This window comes from Dasypus novemcinctus, chromosome 6 (assembly GCF_030445035.2).
Source record: "Dasypus novemcinctus isolate mDasNov1 chromosome 6, mDasNov1.1.hap2, whole genome shotgun sequence".
NCBI lineage: Eukaryota > Metazoa > Chordata > Mammalia > Cingulata > Dasypodidae > Dasypus > Dasypus novemcinctus.
Genome location: NC_080678.1, coordinates 16,281,332 through 16,298,707, shown reverse-complemented (window position 1 = coordinate 16,298,707; position 17,376 = coordinate 16,281,332). Strand labels below are relative to the sequence as shown.

The following is a 17,376-nucleotide window of genomic DNA, read 5'->3' as shown; positions in this document are numbered from 1 at the left end:
TGCAAGATGACGCAACAAAGAGAGACACAGATTCCTGTGCCGCTGACAACAACAGAAGCGGACAAAGAAGAAGACGCAGCAAAATAGACACAGAGAACAGACAACAGGGGAGGGGGGCGGAGGGGAGAGAAATAAATAAAATTAAAAACAAAAAATAAAAAAACTCTGCCAGCCCCCTAAGCCATCACCCATTGCCCATGCTCCACTCCACGTACCCACCCCTGGGACACCAAAGTGATCTTCTGAAATGCAGACCTGACCCATGCTTTAAAAAAAAAAAAAAAGGCACTTAAAGCCAGGGCCACACTAAAGCCTTGGCTGCTCCTTGGTTGCTCAGGGCGCCAGCACCTTCTCCACCCTTCTCCTCCACACTCTAGGCTGGCCTGTGCACCCATACACTGTTCCCTCTGCCTACCATTTCCTGGTCCCTGCTCTGCTGGGGAGCTCCTATTCAGCCTTCACAGCCCACCTCGAATATCACCTCCTCTTTGAAAAGTCCTGATTCCAAGAAGACAAAATGCCCTGATCACATCGCTAAGACACTACAACCCTCCGTCCATCCCAGCTGGTTTTTTCTCAGTAAAATGCACTTCCATGCATCTGCTTCCCTTAACCTGCCAGTACATTCCAGAGCTCCTTGGAGGGTGGAGGCAGTGCTTCTCAGACTCGGGGTGCACAAAGACCACCTAGAGAGCTTTTTAAAACACAGTTCTGGGGTCCCGCTTCTGAAGACTCGGGGTCCGTGGGTGTGGGGTGGGGTCTGCCAGGCTGTATTTACCACAGGTTCCCAGGGGATGCTGGTGCAGCCAGACCAAGGACCACTGTGAGAAGTTCTCGGGGTGCCCAAGGACAGGAGCATGGGGCCTGCTTCTGCCAGGCCCGGCCTGTGTTAACGTGGGCAGCCCCTCCACCTCCCTGAGCCTTCGAGACCGGTCTCCAAAGCAGGGAACCACGGGTTCCTGCTGCCGGCCAAGGTCACCAGGGACAAGAGGGGAAGGCGCCTGAGTGCAGGGAGCAGTCGCATCTGGTCAGGGGCCGCCTCAGCTCTGGTCAGGCCGGGCCTGGGTTCCAGTTTGTGGGTTGTAGCTGTCTGCTACTAACTGATTTTTGGATAGTTTTTTCCAGCCTCACAAGAACGTCAATTTGCTTTTCCCTGCCCTCAGAATGGGGTTTTCTTTCAAATGAATCAATCTGTCATACCATATATATGAAAGTGACTACATGGGGGCCTCTGGAATGTTCCCAAATGGATCTAAATATTCAAGGATCTTGCGAGATGCACCTCTCTCAACACCCAAGGACAACACCCTTTTTGATTAATTTGGTACGGGAAGAGGCCTGTGGCTTATTGAAATACCATCACCAAGCCAACAAATTCGACAGTTCCTGATACTTATCTGTGGGGCATGATAACACCCCAGACCTCCCTAGAGCAGGGCTCCCCGGTTCAATGACTTACCATAACCCCACAGCACCGAGAATAACCCTGCAAACACCAAACCCAGCAGGGCAAGGGCCCAAGACAGAGCTGCCCTCACATAACTCAGAGCATGAACACAGGGCGACAGCACGTGGGGCTGCATTCCAAGAAACATGCCCCCAAGCCAGCAGGGTACTACTGCAGGAGATCCATGTTCTCAGGGACCTCTCCACACCTGCGTGTAACCTGTGGCTCCTGGAAGCTGCTGCAGCAACGAATGTGCCTCCCTGATACTGATAAATATTCAACAAATGGCACACGCTCAAGTGGATACATTTGCCCACTAAGTCCCCTAAAGGTCAGACGGATACCCAAATTCTACCTAACATTTTCCCCAAGCCTGTCGAACAAGGCCCTTCCCCCATAACTACCTTCTGACTAAATGCAGACTTTCAAGGGGCCCCAGCTATGAAAGAAAAAAAACAAAGGTTAAGAGTTATTCCAGGAGGCCAGGGCTGCCTCCAGCTTTCTCAACTCCGGACCTTTTGGGAATATTGTTCAGCAAGTTTATTTAAAGGACTGGGCCTTTCTTCTCTCAGCAGGACCTCGCTCCCAACACGCGTTCAGGGGCTGCAGATGCATGTCCCCCGCCCCGGCTGGTCTCGCCAGCAGCATCCCAGCCATTTGCAAGTGAAGAGCCAGCAGCTGGACACTGGGAAACAGATGGCTGGCCTCATTTGAATGGGTTTGATCTGGCCGGGCCGGCCAGCACTGAGATCTGAAATCCATGTGCGGACCAAAGGCAGATCCTTACCCCGAGGAGTCTTTAGCAAGCAGCTGGATCTGAATGACCTCTGAGAGGCGGCACGGAGCCTCAAGAGGGGAGGACACATGCCCAGCTGGTTTGGCACGGCAGGACACCAGGGAGGCAGGCCTGAGCCGGGGAGATCGCTTTCCTCCCGCGCTGTGCAGAGAAAAGAAAAATCCACCCTCCGGCAGGCATCCTGTGCCTGAGGACTGAAACCCACATGCATGCAGGAAATTCCAAATTAAGATCCGGAGCCACCACGGTTAACCTTTCTCGCCTGCTCTAAGCCGCATATTTGCATGGAGGTAAAACGAAAACAAACAAACTTGGAGGAGTCCCTACCTCTCTGCTGAGTTCCTTTCCAAGCCCTCGGAAGCGTGTGAACCCTGGATGGCTGAGCCGGGACCACCTATGCTTCCTGCAGAAAGTGCCTACATGTCCCTTTTGAAGACAGGACTGTGTACCCTCGAGGGAGAAGGAGGAGGTCTTACTGAATCTCCGGGTCCCCAGGCGGGCCAGGGAGCTGAACAGAATGCCTGTCCCTCTGGCCATCTCCTGGCTTACAGGATGGCCTGGCAAGAAACTGCGAGTTGGAGGCAGTTCCAGAAAAGAGATGGTTAAGGAGCGGACTGAAATGCCTGGCTCAAGTGCGGACTGGGAGCTGCGGGGATGCCCTTCACCAGCCTCAGAACTTGCCATCCCTTTATGGGCAGACACGGCTTAGGAACAGAGGTGGGGTAGCCTCTGAGCAGTGGACTCCGCCTGTCCACTCAGCGGCTTCTGCTCCAACTCCATCAACAGCTGAAACCTGCCAGCCACAGCAGAGAGGCCGGGACGCATACCTGGGCCCCACCCGGTAACCAGCTAGCCTAGCAGACAAGTCTGGCCTATCCTGACTAGGGCCAGAGCAGGTGGCACTGAAGAATCAGAATGGATGCCCACCTCCTCCAGAAGGGAGCTGCAAAACTGACTCCCCAGAAGACCTATCCGTGGCACACATGCCGTCCCCCCGAGGCTTGGCCTGACCCTAGCCTGCCCCCCCAGTCCATCGCTGCCCTCCAGCCACCCTGGCCTCCTCTAGGTTGCCCAAATTCCTTTGAGACATGCCATCCTTTTTTACTTCATAGTTTCTTTACCTTGGATGAGAAAAAGCCCACTCATTTTTGTGATTATTTGACAAATGCCTGTTTCCCCCATTCAACAGAACTTGAAACTGGTTTTTGCTTATCATTCTATTCCCACAGAATCTGGCTATTTTATAGCAGAGTCTCAAAAAATTATCCGGGCAATAAATTAACAAACTCGAAGAAGTCACAGCAATTACCCCTCAATCTGAAAGGTGGGTCTATCCAAACGAGGTTGTCTCTGATAAGCTCTGAAAGATTTTATTGCCACCAGAATTGCAGTTGATGGAAAGTTGTGGTATCTCTCTTCCAGTTAAGGGTCTACAGCTTCCCTGCAATACTGAACCCTCACTTTTATACCTGTACCCCTGAGGGCTTTTGCATCCACTGTGCAAGTGACCAGGGCGTTGTTCAGCTGACTGAATGAGCCCTGATTCACTTCCAAGCTAGCTGGAGCCAATCAACTCCACTTATTATTTTTTTAAACTACCAAACTGAACTTCGCTTGCTTTAAAATTAGGATTTGGGGGAAGGGGATGTGGCTCAGGCAACTGGGCTCCCACCCACCACTGGAAGGTCGCTGGTTCAGATCCCAGGGCCTCCTAAAGAAGATAGCAGGCCGACGCGACAGACAGGGGGGCAAGCTGACACAACAAGAGACACCAGAAGAGGGAACATCACGAGAGACACAACAAAGCGGGGAGTGGAGGTTCCCAGTGCCTCCTAGAGAAGACAACGAGCTGGCATGACAGGCTGGCGCGGCGAGCTGGTATGACAAGACGTGGGGAGGAAAAGCAATGAGGGGCACAGCAGAGCAAGGAGTGGAGGTGGCTCAAGCAATTGGGTGCCTCCCTCCCATATCAGAGGTCCCAGCTTCAGCTCCCAGTGCCTCCTAAAAAGAAACAAGGAAGACGAACAGACACAGCAAGTGGAAAACAACCGGGGCAGGGGGGTGGGGGTGGGGTGAGGAGAAATAAGTAACTGAAACAAATCTTTAAAAAAAAAAAAAAAAGGGATGTAGTTCATTAGTTGAGCACCTGTTTCCCATGTACAAGGTCCTGGGTTCGATCCCTGGTACTGCTTTAAAAAGGGGGGAGGGAAGGCTTCATCCCACCCCTACCTCGTTAATCCCCTCAGAACACCCTTCCAGGCCAAGGCTGGAGAAAGAGTAGGTGTCACTACTTCTGTCTTCTCCTTCCTGGAATGTTTTCCCCTTCCCTATTCCCTGCTCCTATTCTCTGCAGGGAAGGGACAGGGCAAAGGACCAGGCAGGCCTTGGAGTCTGTCATTTCAATGACCACAGGCTGCACGAGTACCAGGTAAAAGGGTCTGCACAGGTGGTCCTGGAGTCCCCACCCAATCACAAATCAGAACTGCTGAGAAGAAAAATTTGACATAATAGCAAAGTGAGGATCAAAAAAGCTAATGTTCAGTCAGACCCAGGGCAAACTGCCAAAGGCATTTAGGAAAAGGAAAAATTAGGGAGTGCCTGCTCTGCTGAGGTGGCAAATGGGAGAAGGAATTGTGCCTGGAGAGACCCTTGAATACCAGGCCAGCTCTTCTTATTTTCAGCTGACGTCCTGGGATCCAGCCCGGGCCTGAGAGCAGTCTCCCTCCAGTGTCCCTGGGCAGAGACAGGGGTGGCTTCTTGCAATAAGCTCCACAGCACCCGGGGCCATTCCAGAAGAACCACAAGGTGGTAAAGTCCTGGAATGAGGCTAGTGCCCGAGATTTGCTTCAAATGGTGTGGACAGGTGGGGACGAAGAGAATAAATTGGCAGTTCCCTTACCAGTTTTCATGGTCAAATGACTGATTTCAGAAAGAATGAGAGACCCACCAGAGTATTCCACAAAAATATCCTCCCGCTCTGGAAAGAGAAGGATGCAGCTGGGAAACCTGTCTCGCACCAATAAACTCACTCAAAGGTCTGATCCAAGCTCACTCACTGTGGGGTCTTGGAGGAATTACTTCATCTCCAAGAATCTCAGTTATCTCGCCCAGAAAATGGGAAGAGAAATCACCTCCTTCCGTCCCCTCCCTCCACCCCCACGTCCCCTCCCTCCACCCCCACGTCCCCTCCCTCCACCCCCACCTGCAATTACGTCATCACATAACCACCACGGAAGTTTAACCCACACCTGATTGCTCAGCCCCTGGCCCCTCAGGCCTGTGGGTCCCCTAACCACTTCCGTGGGCTCCCTCCCTTCCCAGCAAGCTGGAAGCCCAGCTACCTGTGCACCTGAGGAACACCCGGGGAAATCACTACAGGCAGGCTGCAGTGAGGGCCTACCAGGCTAGGGAGCTCCTGTCCCCAGCCCAGGAGAGTAGAGCTAGCTACACCCACCCTCCCATCCCAGACCCTTTTTTTCTCCTCCCCGTCATTCTTCACAAGACCTAATGACAACCCTTGGGAAGCCCCAAACCGAAAACTCTTTACCCGCCAAAATATATTGCTTCTCATGAAGTACGCGTCCAGCTGTTACTGCATAGCTTGCAACTACTTCTTTCAATGGGGAAAAAAGGTCAACCCCAATCCATTTGGACTGCTAGTAGTGAGATGATCACATTTCTAAAGTCCATGGGACTTGCAAAAGCCCAAGATAATAAAAAAAGTGTAGCACAAATAGAGAACTCAAGGCTCACTTTGTATTTTAATTAATGTTAATGCCTCTTCTCAGAAAATGTATCATTGTATATTGCACGGTAAACATTCTATTGTTCCATCAACTGGTTTTTAAATTCTCTATCAGGTTTTTGTTTTGACAAGGAGGTGGCATAGGGTAAGGAGGAAACTAGTGTTTAATGAGCACCTACCATATGCCAAGAACTGCAATAGGGCTTTACATCTCATTTGCTTTTAATCTTTGCAATCGCCCTCCCAGAAAGACATTATCAGTCCCATTTTAGATTAGGAAAGGGAGGCTCAAAGAGGTTAACTAACTTTCCCAAGGTCACGGCACCAGTAGATACTGGAGAGCTTCAAGGGTATCTTGCCTAACTCCAAAGTCCATGCTCCTTCTGAGTCTATGTCTCCAAAAGGCACATCCTATGGTACTCAAAATGACTTTTTTTAATAGGAAAAAATGTCAGATATAGAATTTAGGTTCTTGATCTTTTCAAGATTTCCATGATTTTAAATTTGCAACATTTATAACATCTAGGTTATATATTCATTTGTGTAACCAACTAAGGTCAGCTAAGCATGCTTTGGTGGGGATCCGAGGCGGTCGCACTCCTTCAACATCCAAGGTGGTCGCACTCCTTCAACATCCAAGGTGGTCGCACTCCTTCAACATCCAAGGTGAAGCTTGGGGCATTCAAAGTTTAAACCCTAAGTTTGCCCACTGCAAAGCTTTGAGATTCATTTTATAATCTCTCCCCCAACCACCCACACACACAGAGTTTACCTCTTCAATGGATACTTTTAAAACACTACAAATATGTAAAAGGAGATCATAGATAGTAATATTAGAAAATAATCATAACTATTTGGTTTACTAATGTTAGAGCTCAGAATTAAGTTCTTTGAAGGAAAGATACCACATAAATCATATAAATAATTATGCCCCTTCACCTCATTCCTGAATCTATAAGCATTTTTCTTACAGCTGCTTTTTAACCAACTCAAAAAATACATCACCCTAACCTGAAATTCTACATATGTGTTCTCCAATCAGCAATGGCTTTTGGAATTTACCATCCGTTAGTTAGAGAGGAATTTGGATTTTCCATCATGCCCTACAAAGGGATCGCAATGGATCACAGCAAGGAAGAGAAACATTTAAAAAGAGTGATCTTTGTTCATTTAAGAAACAGACATCTCCAAGACATGAAGGTCCATCACAGTGATGTGTGCAGACTTTAAAGGACTTTAAAGACTTTAAAGAATTCAGTCCCCTTCCTTATCTCTTCAGATTCCCTAATGCACGAAGGCCAGTAGGGTTCCCTGGCTGGGGCATCCCTCCAGGTCTCCCTGGGTAAGCAGGAAGAGTGGTCGTCAGTGAAGACCTAAAGGCTGCCAGATCCCACAAAGATAAACATTTCCCCCAAAATGGAACCCAAGTTATACATGACTTTAACACACACACATACACACATATCTCAGATTCAGGAGTCCCTAACAAGCCAATTCCGAATGCTGAGAGGCTTGTTCCTCTTCCACCAAGTCATCTCAGACAAGATGGTTTGAAGTGCAATTGCTCAGAAACCCACCTTCTCAGCTAAGGCCAATCTTTCAGCCCCTTATATAATATATTCAGCTACATGCAGCCGCAAGCCACATGACTATCCGTTAAAAGAAACTATACTAAAAAGGCAAGTCCAGGAGAAGGTGGCTGCCAGGATGTGGCATGGTTAAGCAACCTCAAGCATTTCAAAATGGCAGGAAAGCTAAAAAAGCATGGTCATCTCTAAATCTCCCATGGGATACAGCAAAAGGATAAACAGAACCTAAGGCTAAAGGGAAGAAGAAGGAAGAAAAAAAACCAGACATTTGAATTTTTGCACAATCACATAAAATCCACTGGATCAGATAATTTTGGAGACAGCCTGAAAAACATTCAAAAAATAGATAATTTCTGAGTTGACTACCAAGGAAGGTCATCCAGTAAAGAAACAAATAATGGCAGTAGAAAATAATATACCAGCTGAATTTCTTATCTGGCACCCCAAAATCTATTTCCTACATTTTCCTTTAAAGAATGAAGTCAGACAGCTTATATGGAAATAAAATTAATCTAGACTCTGATTAAAGGGGGTTGGTAGCTTCAACAATTACCCTTGCTAAGTCAACACCCAAACAAATAACAGTCTGCAAGCTGAAGGGCTACTGGAGACATTTTATTGAGAATGTGAACATTAAACAAAACTTGTCCTGTTTAAACACTACCCCAGTTATTTCATGACCGTGTAATTATTCACTAAGCCTGATACTGGAAACATCTCATATTGGATTGCTCTGGTTGTTTGAATTCTCACCCTCAACTGAGTTGGAAAGACTTGAAAGGAACAAGTCTTCCATTACCATCTAGTAGGGGATTTTTTGCATAGTAGGTGCTCAGTGTTTTAACCGGTTCAAATAAACAGACAAAATTCCGATTCGGATGAGAGGGGGCTGTATAGAAATTACACAAATGCCAACTCTCTGGGCTTGCCAGATTTTTGCTCTTAGAAGTAATATTAAACACAGCTCTTTGTCTATGAATTGTGAAATACTCTATCTACTAATGAAGAATGTGTACTTCATTGTGTATTTAACTGCATAAGCCTGCATTTGGTTTAATTGACCAAGAATAAGTCCTTGTTCCTAAGTTAACTATCAAGTTACAGTCAACTCTTAAATATTAACACTCATATTGAGGAACAAAGATGCAGATAATACAAAACAGAAGATTATTTTAAATCATTCACTCTTGGTATGCGGATATATCCTTTTTTCTTTTCTTTTAACTTGCAATTAAATGCGTATGGTTGATATTATGGCCTTTCCAATACTTCTAACAAAGGACTAAACCATCATGGAAAAATCTGACTTGAGGTCTCCATGCAAACCCCAGGCTCATCTCCTCTCTTCTCATCTGCTGTTTCACTTGGTTCCAACTCCTGCTGGTCCAGAACAGCATAACCTCTCAAAAGGTTGCCAAAAGAATTCTTCCCCCCCCCCCCCCCCCGCCCCCCCGTAAGTTTGAAAAAAAAAAAAAAAAGGCAAAGTTATTTTTTAACCCAGGTTGTTGCTTTTCAGAATCACACATTGTGGAGAGTGGGAAAGTAATTAAGGGTTTGGGGCTGGAAAAGCCCTTTTATTTTAGCTCCTACTGGGATGGTGTAAACAAAGATGTTGTTAATGTCAACAATTACTTAATTAACCAGAGTAGGTGACAAGAACCTGAAAGTGAGAGTTGCTTTCCTCCCTGCCCCACCCCCAAACAAGCTTGACTCTATTTTAAGTAATTTGAATATTAATCAACAGAACGAGGGATGGAGCATTGCCCTTTTTGGAGTCCATAACTGCATTTACACCCTTCACCTGGTTCTCTAAAACAATGAATAATTGAAAATACTTATTTTTAATCTAGAATATTCACAAAATGTCCTTTCTAGAGGCCAATCATTACCACTTTGTTTTCTTCCTAAGTCTGCTGAGTAGACTCAACCCCGCTGTGTTACCACTTCAGAAAAGGTGTCCAGAAGACAAACAACACGATACGACAGCGTACAAGACAAGACGCCCGAACACAAGGTTCCCTGGAAGGGTCAGGAGAGAAAGGTCCTCTAGCAGGAAGGACCAGGGCCGTTCCTGGAATTTCTCTTCTTCCTCAGCTACATTTCCCTCTCTGGTCCCGCCCGATGGGCATTATTTAAACTGAGCTTCCAAATGAGCAAATCACAAAGTCTTCCAAGACGAGGCCTTGAGCAATAGAAGGACAAGGTTGAGCATGCTATTAAACCGAAGCTGCAGTTACACTAAGCGTGGAACACAGTCACAGGGCCCAGGCCAAGCCCGAGCTGCCCTAGTCAGTCAGCTTCCAGCGGGAAAAACTCCTTTCTCATCTGCAATGACACTGCCTTCCCAACAGCCTCCTACCAGAGCAGAGCCCCCAGGCTGGAAGAACATGTCTCAGGGCTCCAATCAGTTGCCAGTATTGGACTAACATTCAAGGACCCCCCAGGAAGAAGCACAGCTGCCTGGAAACCCCAAGGCCTCTTAGGTCAGAGAGCAATTTCCCTCTCAACTATCCCCAGAAGCTGAGACGTTTCTTGACCTTGTGGCAACTGACATGGCCAGCCCACGGGACTGGTAAGGCCCAAAGTTCCAGCTCACTTGGCTCAGTGATGATAATACTACGTATTGGGTGCTTATTAGATGCCAAGCCGTGCTGATGGCTCTTGGGTACCCACTCTAGACTCTCTGAGGTGGGCAGCTGGAAGCTTCTGAGGGTATTCATAGTCATTTAATGCAAAAGCTGGAAGAGACCCTACAAGCTCATTACCCAACCCTCAGATAACAGAAAGGGAAACTGAGGGCCAGAGCTCAGGCTTTTTCAAAACTCCTCCTTGCAGGTTTTTTTTTTTCCTTCCTCCAAACTTTGGTTTTACTTAGGAGATGCAAATCTCCTAGAAATTATGGACCCCGAAAAATATACAAAAGGACATTTGCAAAATTATTACCTATAATTGTAGGGATTTCATGGGGGTCCCCTCCTCAAGCACATCCACAGACCCCAAGTTAGGAAGACCTGCTTTTGACAAAGCTCCGGTGGCTGGATGCAAGTTTTCACACGAAGCAGCATGTGAGGCCTTCGCCCCTTCCCACTGCTCGGCCTCTCGCTGCCTCCCTGCTCCCCTCCCACATGTACACATGCATTTGAAACTTTCTTCAATAATTAAATACGGTAAAAGAAATCCTCCAGGGCCATTTTACACTTTAGGTTGAAATAAACCCACAACGATGCTGCCCGAAAATTCTAATGAAAAACGACAGTCTTTCCCCCTACCCTGGGCTGCCCCTGAAGTCCACAGCATAAGAAATCCCAGCACAGCTTCCGCCGTTCATGCTGAGCCCGGCACTCGGGGGGGAAGCCAGCAATTAGGGAAACATCCATTTTAATTATTGGCAAAATTAAAGAAGTACAGGCATGACTTTCAGAAACCAGGAACCTTCTCCCTCACATTAAGCCCTTTAAAAATCCATCCCCTTGGCCAGTTACCCTCATCCCGGCCACAGCCCAGGTCTCCAGGAGGCTTCATGGTCAGTCTGCAGCTCGAGCCTCCAGCTCCCACCAGACTCCCTCCCTGGGCCGTGGAAGCCTCGGCCACATCTCCACACCTGTTAATTATAAAGCCTCTTCACCTCTGTGTAATAAAAAATGCACCGATCTCGCTCACACATTCGCTTTGGGTGATGAATGAGTGTCTCCATCCAGAAAGATCTGCCCCAGCCTTTGCTGTCTCATGCATAGGGGTCTCCGGGGGGAGCCCACCTCTCTCAGAGCTCTCAGCATCCTCACCACGTTGTCCTGGCTGTCCTTTCCCAGCCTCCCCTCCTGGGCCAGCTGGCTGCTCCTTCACCCCTGCACGGGTGCCTTCCCTCAAGAGCCGAGTGACTCCAGACCACTCAGGACGGCGTCGGGCGCCCAAAGCTCAGCAGGCACCAGGTGGGCTCTCAGCACACAGGTTCATTAAGCAGCGATGAGTGCTGGGATCTGCCGTTTTATTCTCGGATTACCACTCGAAAATAACTCCGCTACCAATATTCCCACCTGATGACAGACTTCAGTGCCGCACCGAGCAGAGACTTGGCTAATGTTGTCTCAGAAGGACCTGGAAGGGAGCTCCCCAGTCTGCCCAGCTGAATAATTCAATCTCATTTGGGTCGCACAACTGGCCTCATGCTTTCAAATGACATTTCCAAAACTAGAAGATCAGCACATGCCCTGTTAGATCTGAGAGTTGGAGTAGACATGGGAGATACCCTGGGACCTTGACTTTCTACTTTACCCAAGAGACTCTGCAGGCTCTGCGACCCATTGCTTAAGTATTAGGATTGATAATGGCTAAGGAAAAAAAATCTAACGTAATATCAAGCATCCCCTGCTGAACTTCAGAAGCTTCTTTCTCTCTTTAGACAATGAAACCAAAATGTCAGCATTTCCGAGGTTGGCAATTTTCTTTAACAGTTCCTCTTCCGTCAGAAAAGAGCCAGTCTTTCCGTTGTAAGGAAGGGTCTCCCCGCCGCAGGCATGCTGCTGCAGGAAGCTAGAGATGGCATTCGTCTCCAGACAAGTCCCCTCGGCACAGCTTTCCTGGGCACTGGATAAAGGTGAGCCGCTGGCTGCCTCCCTCCCCAGCGCAGAGAAACGCACACACCAAGAAGCCACCAAACCCCACCACTGGGCCTGCCCTGTGGCAGCAAGGCGCCTTCCCTGGCAATCTATGACTTGGGGGGTGGGGATGGGGGCGGTGAAGGGGCCACTCCCCAACGCTCTTATTCGACTCATTTACAACGCAAGGGCAGCTAATGCTACAGCAGGCCTTAGGACCTGAGTGCCACTTTCACAGACAAATCCCCAAACAAACTTGGTTCCCTGAGAGTGAAATTAAATAACTGACCTTCTGGCTCGAAGGTGGTATCCTCAACTAAATTGAAGGAGGGCCGGGCCAGGGACACAGTTGCCATGGTGACCGCGACCAGGCAGACGAAGCGACCCCAGCTGACCATGGTTACGGTGCCAAGCCCCGATCCTCTTCCATGTCTCCATGTGGACGTTAGTCCCATCTGCACACTGCACACTTCCTCCACGAGCGCGGACCGCCGGCAGAGCCTTCAGCCTGCCGTGGGCTCAGGAACCACGTCGCTGCTGCGGCCACTAGGGGAAAGAGATTCGGCGAGTCAGTGAAATCATCCCCAGAGCCAGTTCACGTCAACTCAAGGGGGATCAGTTTTTCAGCCTCTCAAATAAGGGGAAAACAGAGTCCTTTCTCATTATCTGCACATGCCTTCCATCCTCGCTTCAGGTTCCCCAGTGTTGCCACCAGCCCCACTGACAAAATGTGTTAAGCCGGTTTTTTAAAAAGCCTCCCTTTCAGAAACGTCACAGATAAAAGAGGACATGGACAGATGCACGTGGCCACTTCGACTAGGCCGGGTGCGCTCTCCTTAGCTGTCCACAATCACCTCCACGGCCCTAAAAACGCAGAGGCAACATGACCTCCGTTTCAAGGGCAACTACAAAAGCAAGTGAAAAACGCTGGGGTTGGCAGAAGCGGCCTCGTGAACTTCTCTTAGTCCAACCAGGCTTTAGCGAGCCAGGTGGGGGCCGGGGGGAGGCATCTGCTTACAGAGCCGGGTTCTGCGGGGCCGCAGCTGACAGGTCTGCCCCCTCCTCCCAGAAGCGCTCAGAAGCCAAAGGAAAACCATCCCAGGAAGGCTGCACCCCATTTCCCACCAGTTTACGCTCGTCTGGATTCATTTTCCAACGCACAAATGTATTTCAATCTCTCACCAAACAGCTACTTAGGAAGAACGAAGGGAACTGCCACGCACTCAAAGGGTCGATCTTGAGTGGGATTTGAGGTGTGACTCCTCTCCCCGGGGTCAGTGGCAGCCCAGGTCTAGGAAAGGGTTAAGAAATGGAGCAGATGCAAACTCTTGTTTCCAGATGAATAATGGGAAAGCTTAATAATGATGATGATGATGGTGATGATACGCAAATTACTGGCACGGGGTGTGATTGGGCCAGTATCTTACAATGTGCTAACTACCGGCTAACATTTCAGTTACAAGGGGGCGCTCAACTTTACTATTCGGTTCACCCATTTGACCCAGTTTTTTAAAAGAGCAAAGAGAAATTTCAAAGCAAGCCTAAAACATCCCAGAGAACTTTCAATTCGTTCAATAGCCTCAATTACGAATTGTACCATTGAATTGCCTTGCCCCACGTTGCATGGTGCTTTGAGATCTCACAGAGAATTTCATCACTGCCTAACCATTTCCCAAAGCTACAGCAGACACTGCTCCTTCGTCTCTTCACTGAGGATTAAAAATGGGTGAGGACAAAGGGGATGCCACATCATTCCCACGGGGGTGGGGGTAAAACCTCTGCCTCAAAGAAAGAATGCGTGAACTGTGAGTCACAGCACAAGCAGGAGAAGCGTGTGCACAGCCCGAGTTTTCAGAGCATTGAAAAGTCAGAAGAAAACCCACCCACTTTTCTTTCCTCTTCGAGCCTCTCAGAAGATAATTCCACGTCAAGTTCTGCATCCATGTGGGAGGCAAGTGCATAAACATTCTCATTGATTTACTCAGCAACTGCAGAACGCAGGAGAATTTTCTGCCCCGAACAGAACTTTTATTTACAGCCTTCACTCCTAACAGGTTTCACTCCAACCCACCCACTCACCTCTCCTTCCCCAAAGAGCCTCCTTAGTCCTAGGTGGGAAAAAGTGGACAGTGCCCTGGGTAGAAGCTCCAAACGCTGCTTCTGCACCCCACTAGCTTCCACCAGAAATCTGAATTGCAGCATTTCCAGGCCCAGGCCCCCAGAGCAGCCCCCTCCCCAAATCTCAAGGAGGCTGAGCCCAAGGCGGTGGCACCGCGCAGTCCCTCACCGGAGTGGACAGGAATATGGCGCGACCTCCGAGGTGGGATAATTAGGTCCCGAGGCCAGTGTTGGGAACACAGGCCCAGCATGCCCTGGCCACCGCAGGCCCCGCTTCCTGCCTACAATACCGTAATCCTTCCTGGAGTCTAAGCCCCAGTGAAAGCCCCGGCGTGTTTATTTTTCCCCTTGAAAGGGAACTCTCTTCTCAGCCTGCGCAGGAGGAGGTGTCACCCTCCCTCTGATGGATGGGTCCTCTCCGCCACCCGCTCCCCGGGGTCCATCTGCACCTCAGCACAAGCCCGCCCCCAAAGACTGGAAAACCTGACTGCAGGGAGAAGCTGGGGAGTGGTCCCAAGCCAGGCCTGCGCTCCCATTCAACTTTCCACAATCCCAAGCCCCCCACCCTCCCAAGGAGGAAGGCCAACGCCGGTGCCCCGCCTTCTGTGGGCCTCCACCTCAGGGCCGCTGGCTCACCCATGCTGAGCAACTTGGGCGCTTGGTTCGCAGGGAGACGTCCCACCCAGAGAGTGAGCACTGCCCGGCAAGGTCGGGGACGCTGGGCTCCTCCAGCCACAGACCTCTCCCTAGCCAAGCCTCAACTCTGCTCTCCCTTCTCCCCAGAGTGGAGCCGAGGAGGGCGGCGGTTAAGGTGTCACATCTGTGCGGGGAGAGGAGGGAATTCCTCAACACACTGAAATCTCGACAACTAAACTACACAGGCTGATACAGGCTGACAATCTCCTCCCTGCAGGCCAATGAGAACTGGTTTCAGGGCAGCGTTTCTTTCATTTGTGCGCCCCAGACAATCCAGATTTTTCTCCCCCTTCTCGGCCGCTATAGGGCTCAGAGAAATCTGCATTTTAATTGACATTCCAGAGAGAGGGAGAGGGGCTCCTGATTGCTTTTCTATTCAAACCAAACAGGCCTTTCAGATGAAAATAAGTCCAGGCCCCGGGAAGATTTACTGGGATTCGGGACCAGAGGGGACAATGCGGTTTTAAATGTCGATAGCGTCTCACACCAAACCCAGAAAGAGTGCCCGAGTTGGAAAGCAGGTTTGGCTTTAAGGGTAGGATCTATTGAATCGGGCGAGAGGAAGGAAGAGTATGCCAGGGAGCCGACTGCGAGGGGTGCGGTGCAGGCTCGTGAGCCAGCGACCGGACCCTTCTGCGCAGGGTGCCCGTCCGCGCGCCGCGCTCAGGCCGCGCAGGTCCCGGCCGGCGCCTCGCAGGGCCCGCGGCTGGATTCCCCGGCGCGGCCCCGTCGCCCAAAGAATGAGCGCGCAAGTTAGCACTCGCCTGCGCTTTCGACATCCCCGAGCCGCGCAGAGCAGGCAGGCGAACGAGGAAAAGTCGGTCCAGTCCGCCCCCTAGCCCCAGGCGCTGCGCTCTCTCCGAGCCCTCGCTGCCGCCCCGGGGCTCCAGCGCCGACGGCGGCGGCGGGCGGCGGGGGGTCCCGTAGCGAGATCAAGGAACCCGAGCCGCTCCCCAACCCAGGGATGCCCCCTCCCAGCCCGGGCAGCGCCGTCACCTCGGGGACGTGGGCGGCCCCGCGCCAGCGGCTCCCCTGCCGGTCTCTCATCCAGAACCTGGATGGCACCGGGCGGGCGCTCGTCGGGCCCAGGGACCCCGAAGATGCCCCTCCTGGCCCGTGCGATGCAGGGCTGTGTCCCCAACCAGGCAGCCCCGCCACCCGCCCGCGCGCCCTCTCTGGGTCGCAGGAACGCGCGGGGCGGGCGGGACGCGGCCGGCGGGAGTTTGACAGGGAGGGGGCATGTCAACGCCAGAGGCAGATGTCAGCCTCTGGATGCGGGTGGTGCAGGAAGACGTTCCCAAACGCCCGCCGTGAGCACGCACCCACCTTCGCCATCACCTAGGCTGCAGAAGCGGGAGGGCAGGCAACTGCCTCCACAAAGGCAGTTCTCCCGCGCCTTCCCCGGGGGACAGAGCACCCGACGTCCCGGGCGCCCGTGGAGCCCACTTTCCCGGCTGGCGAGGCGCCCCGAGGCGCGCGGCTCGGCGATTACCTTGAATGGCCACGCTCCTCCGCGCTCCGTGAGGTCCCCGCGGCCGGACGGGATCGGGATGGAGTAGGCGAAGAGCTCGGGGATCCCCGAGGGGAAAGTCCCAAAACAAAGTCGTCCTTGGGTCCTCGCCGCCGTAAAAGCTCCGGGGCTTCACGCGCACCCCAGACTGCGGAAGAGCGCGGGCATGACGCCCGCGGGCTGCCCTCGGATTCGGGGAGCGAGAGGAAGAAAGCACTCGGGCTCGGCGTCTCCTCGACCAAACTTCGCTCGCCACTCGCGGGCGGTCAGAAGGCGCAGGAGAGCCGCGGCCTCGAGTCCCCGGGGCTCGCGCCGGGCCCCCGCCAGCCTGGGACGCAGTCGCCGCGCCGGGCCAGGTACGCCGCCCGCAGAGCCCCCGGCGCCCGGAGCTTTGTGCGGCCGCCGCGCTCGCGCCCTCGCCCGCCGGCCCGCTCCGCACTCGCCGCCCGCCCGCCCGGCTCTGCTCACCGCGGCCCTCTCGGCGGCCGCCTCCGCCCGCAGCCGCCGCCGCCGCCGCCGCCCCCTCCGGCGGGTCACGCCCCCGCTGAAACCCGAGCCGTTTCCTGGACGGCGGCGCCCGCTCTGCCAATCAGCGCCGCGCGCCCGGGCCGCCCGCGCCGCCCGCAGCCCGGCGCCCCGCGCTGCTCCCGACGCCTGGAAGCGGCCGGCGGACCCCGGCCGGGCAGGCGAGGGGCTCGGCGGCGAGCTGCCTGGGGAGGTGCGACAATCTGCCGCATCAATAAGGCCCGGCTCCCGCGCCCCGCGCCATCCCCTCCTTCCTTCCCTTGGGAGTTTAAGTGTCCAACGGTTTGCTGGGTGGTCGGTTCACGTGTTTTATTGCAAGTCTGAAAAAAATGACACAATGCCTGCTCTCCGCCTA

General features: G+C 51.8%; 1 protein-coding gene across 15 annotated transcripts in view; it reads right to left on the bottom strand.

The window, feature by feature from the left end:
- Window positions 1-16,821, bottom strand: part of FGFR2 (fibroblast growth factor receptor 2) — a 99,804-nt gene extending 82,983 nt beyond the window's left edge. For 11 of the 15 annotated variants that reach the window (XM_004468069.5, XM_004468065.5, XM_004468067.5 and 8 more), the window contains exons 1-2: window positions 16,479-16,821; window positions 12,462-12,718 (exon numbers count right to left, since the gene is read on the bottom strand). In XM_004468069.5, the coding sequence (XP_004468126.1) occupies window positions 12,462-12,627 (166 nt within the window). In that variant the 5' untranslated portion in view covers window positions 12,628-12,718; window positions 16,479-16,821. Of the gene's footprint in view, window positions 1-12,461; window positions 12,719-14,055; window positions 14,107-14,926; window positions 15,138-16,478 lie in introns of those variants that run through there. The other 4 variants (XM_071215644.1, XM_071215643.1, XM_058298267.2 and 1 more) reach the window with 3 other exon arrangements.
- Between the last annotated feature and the right edge of the window lie 555 nt (window positions 16,822-17,376).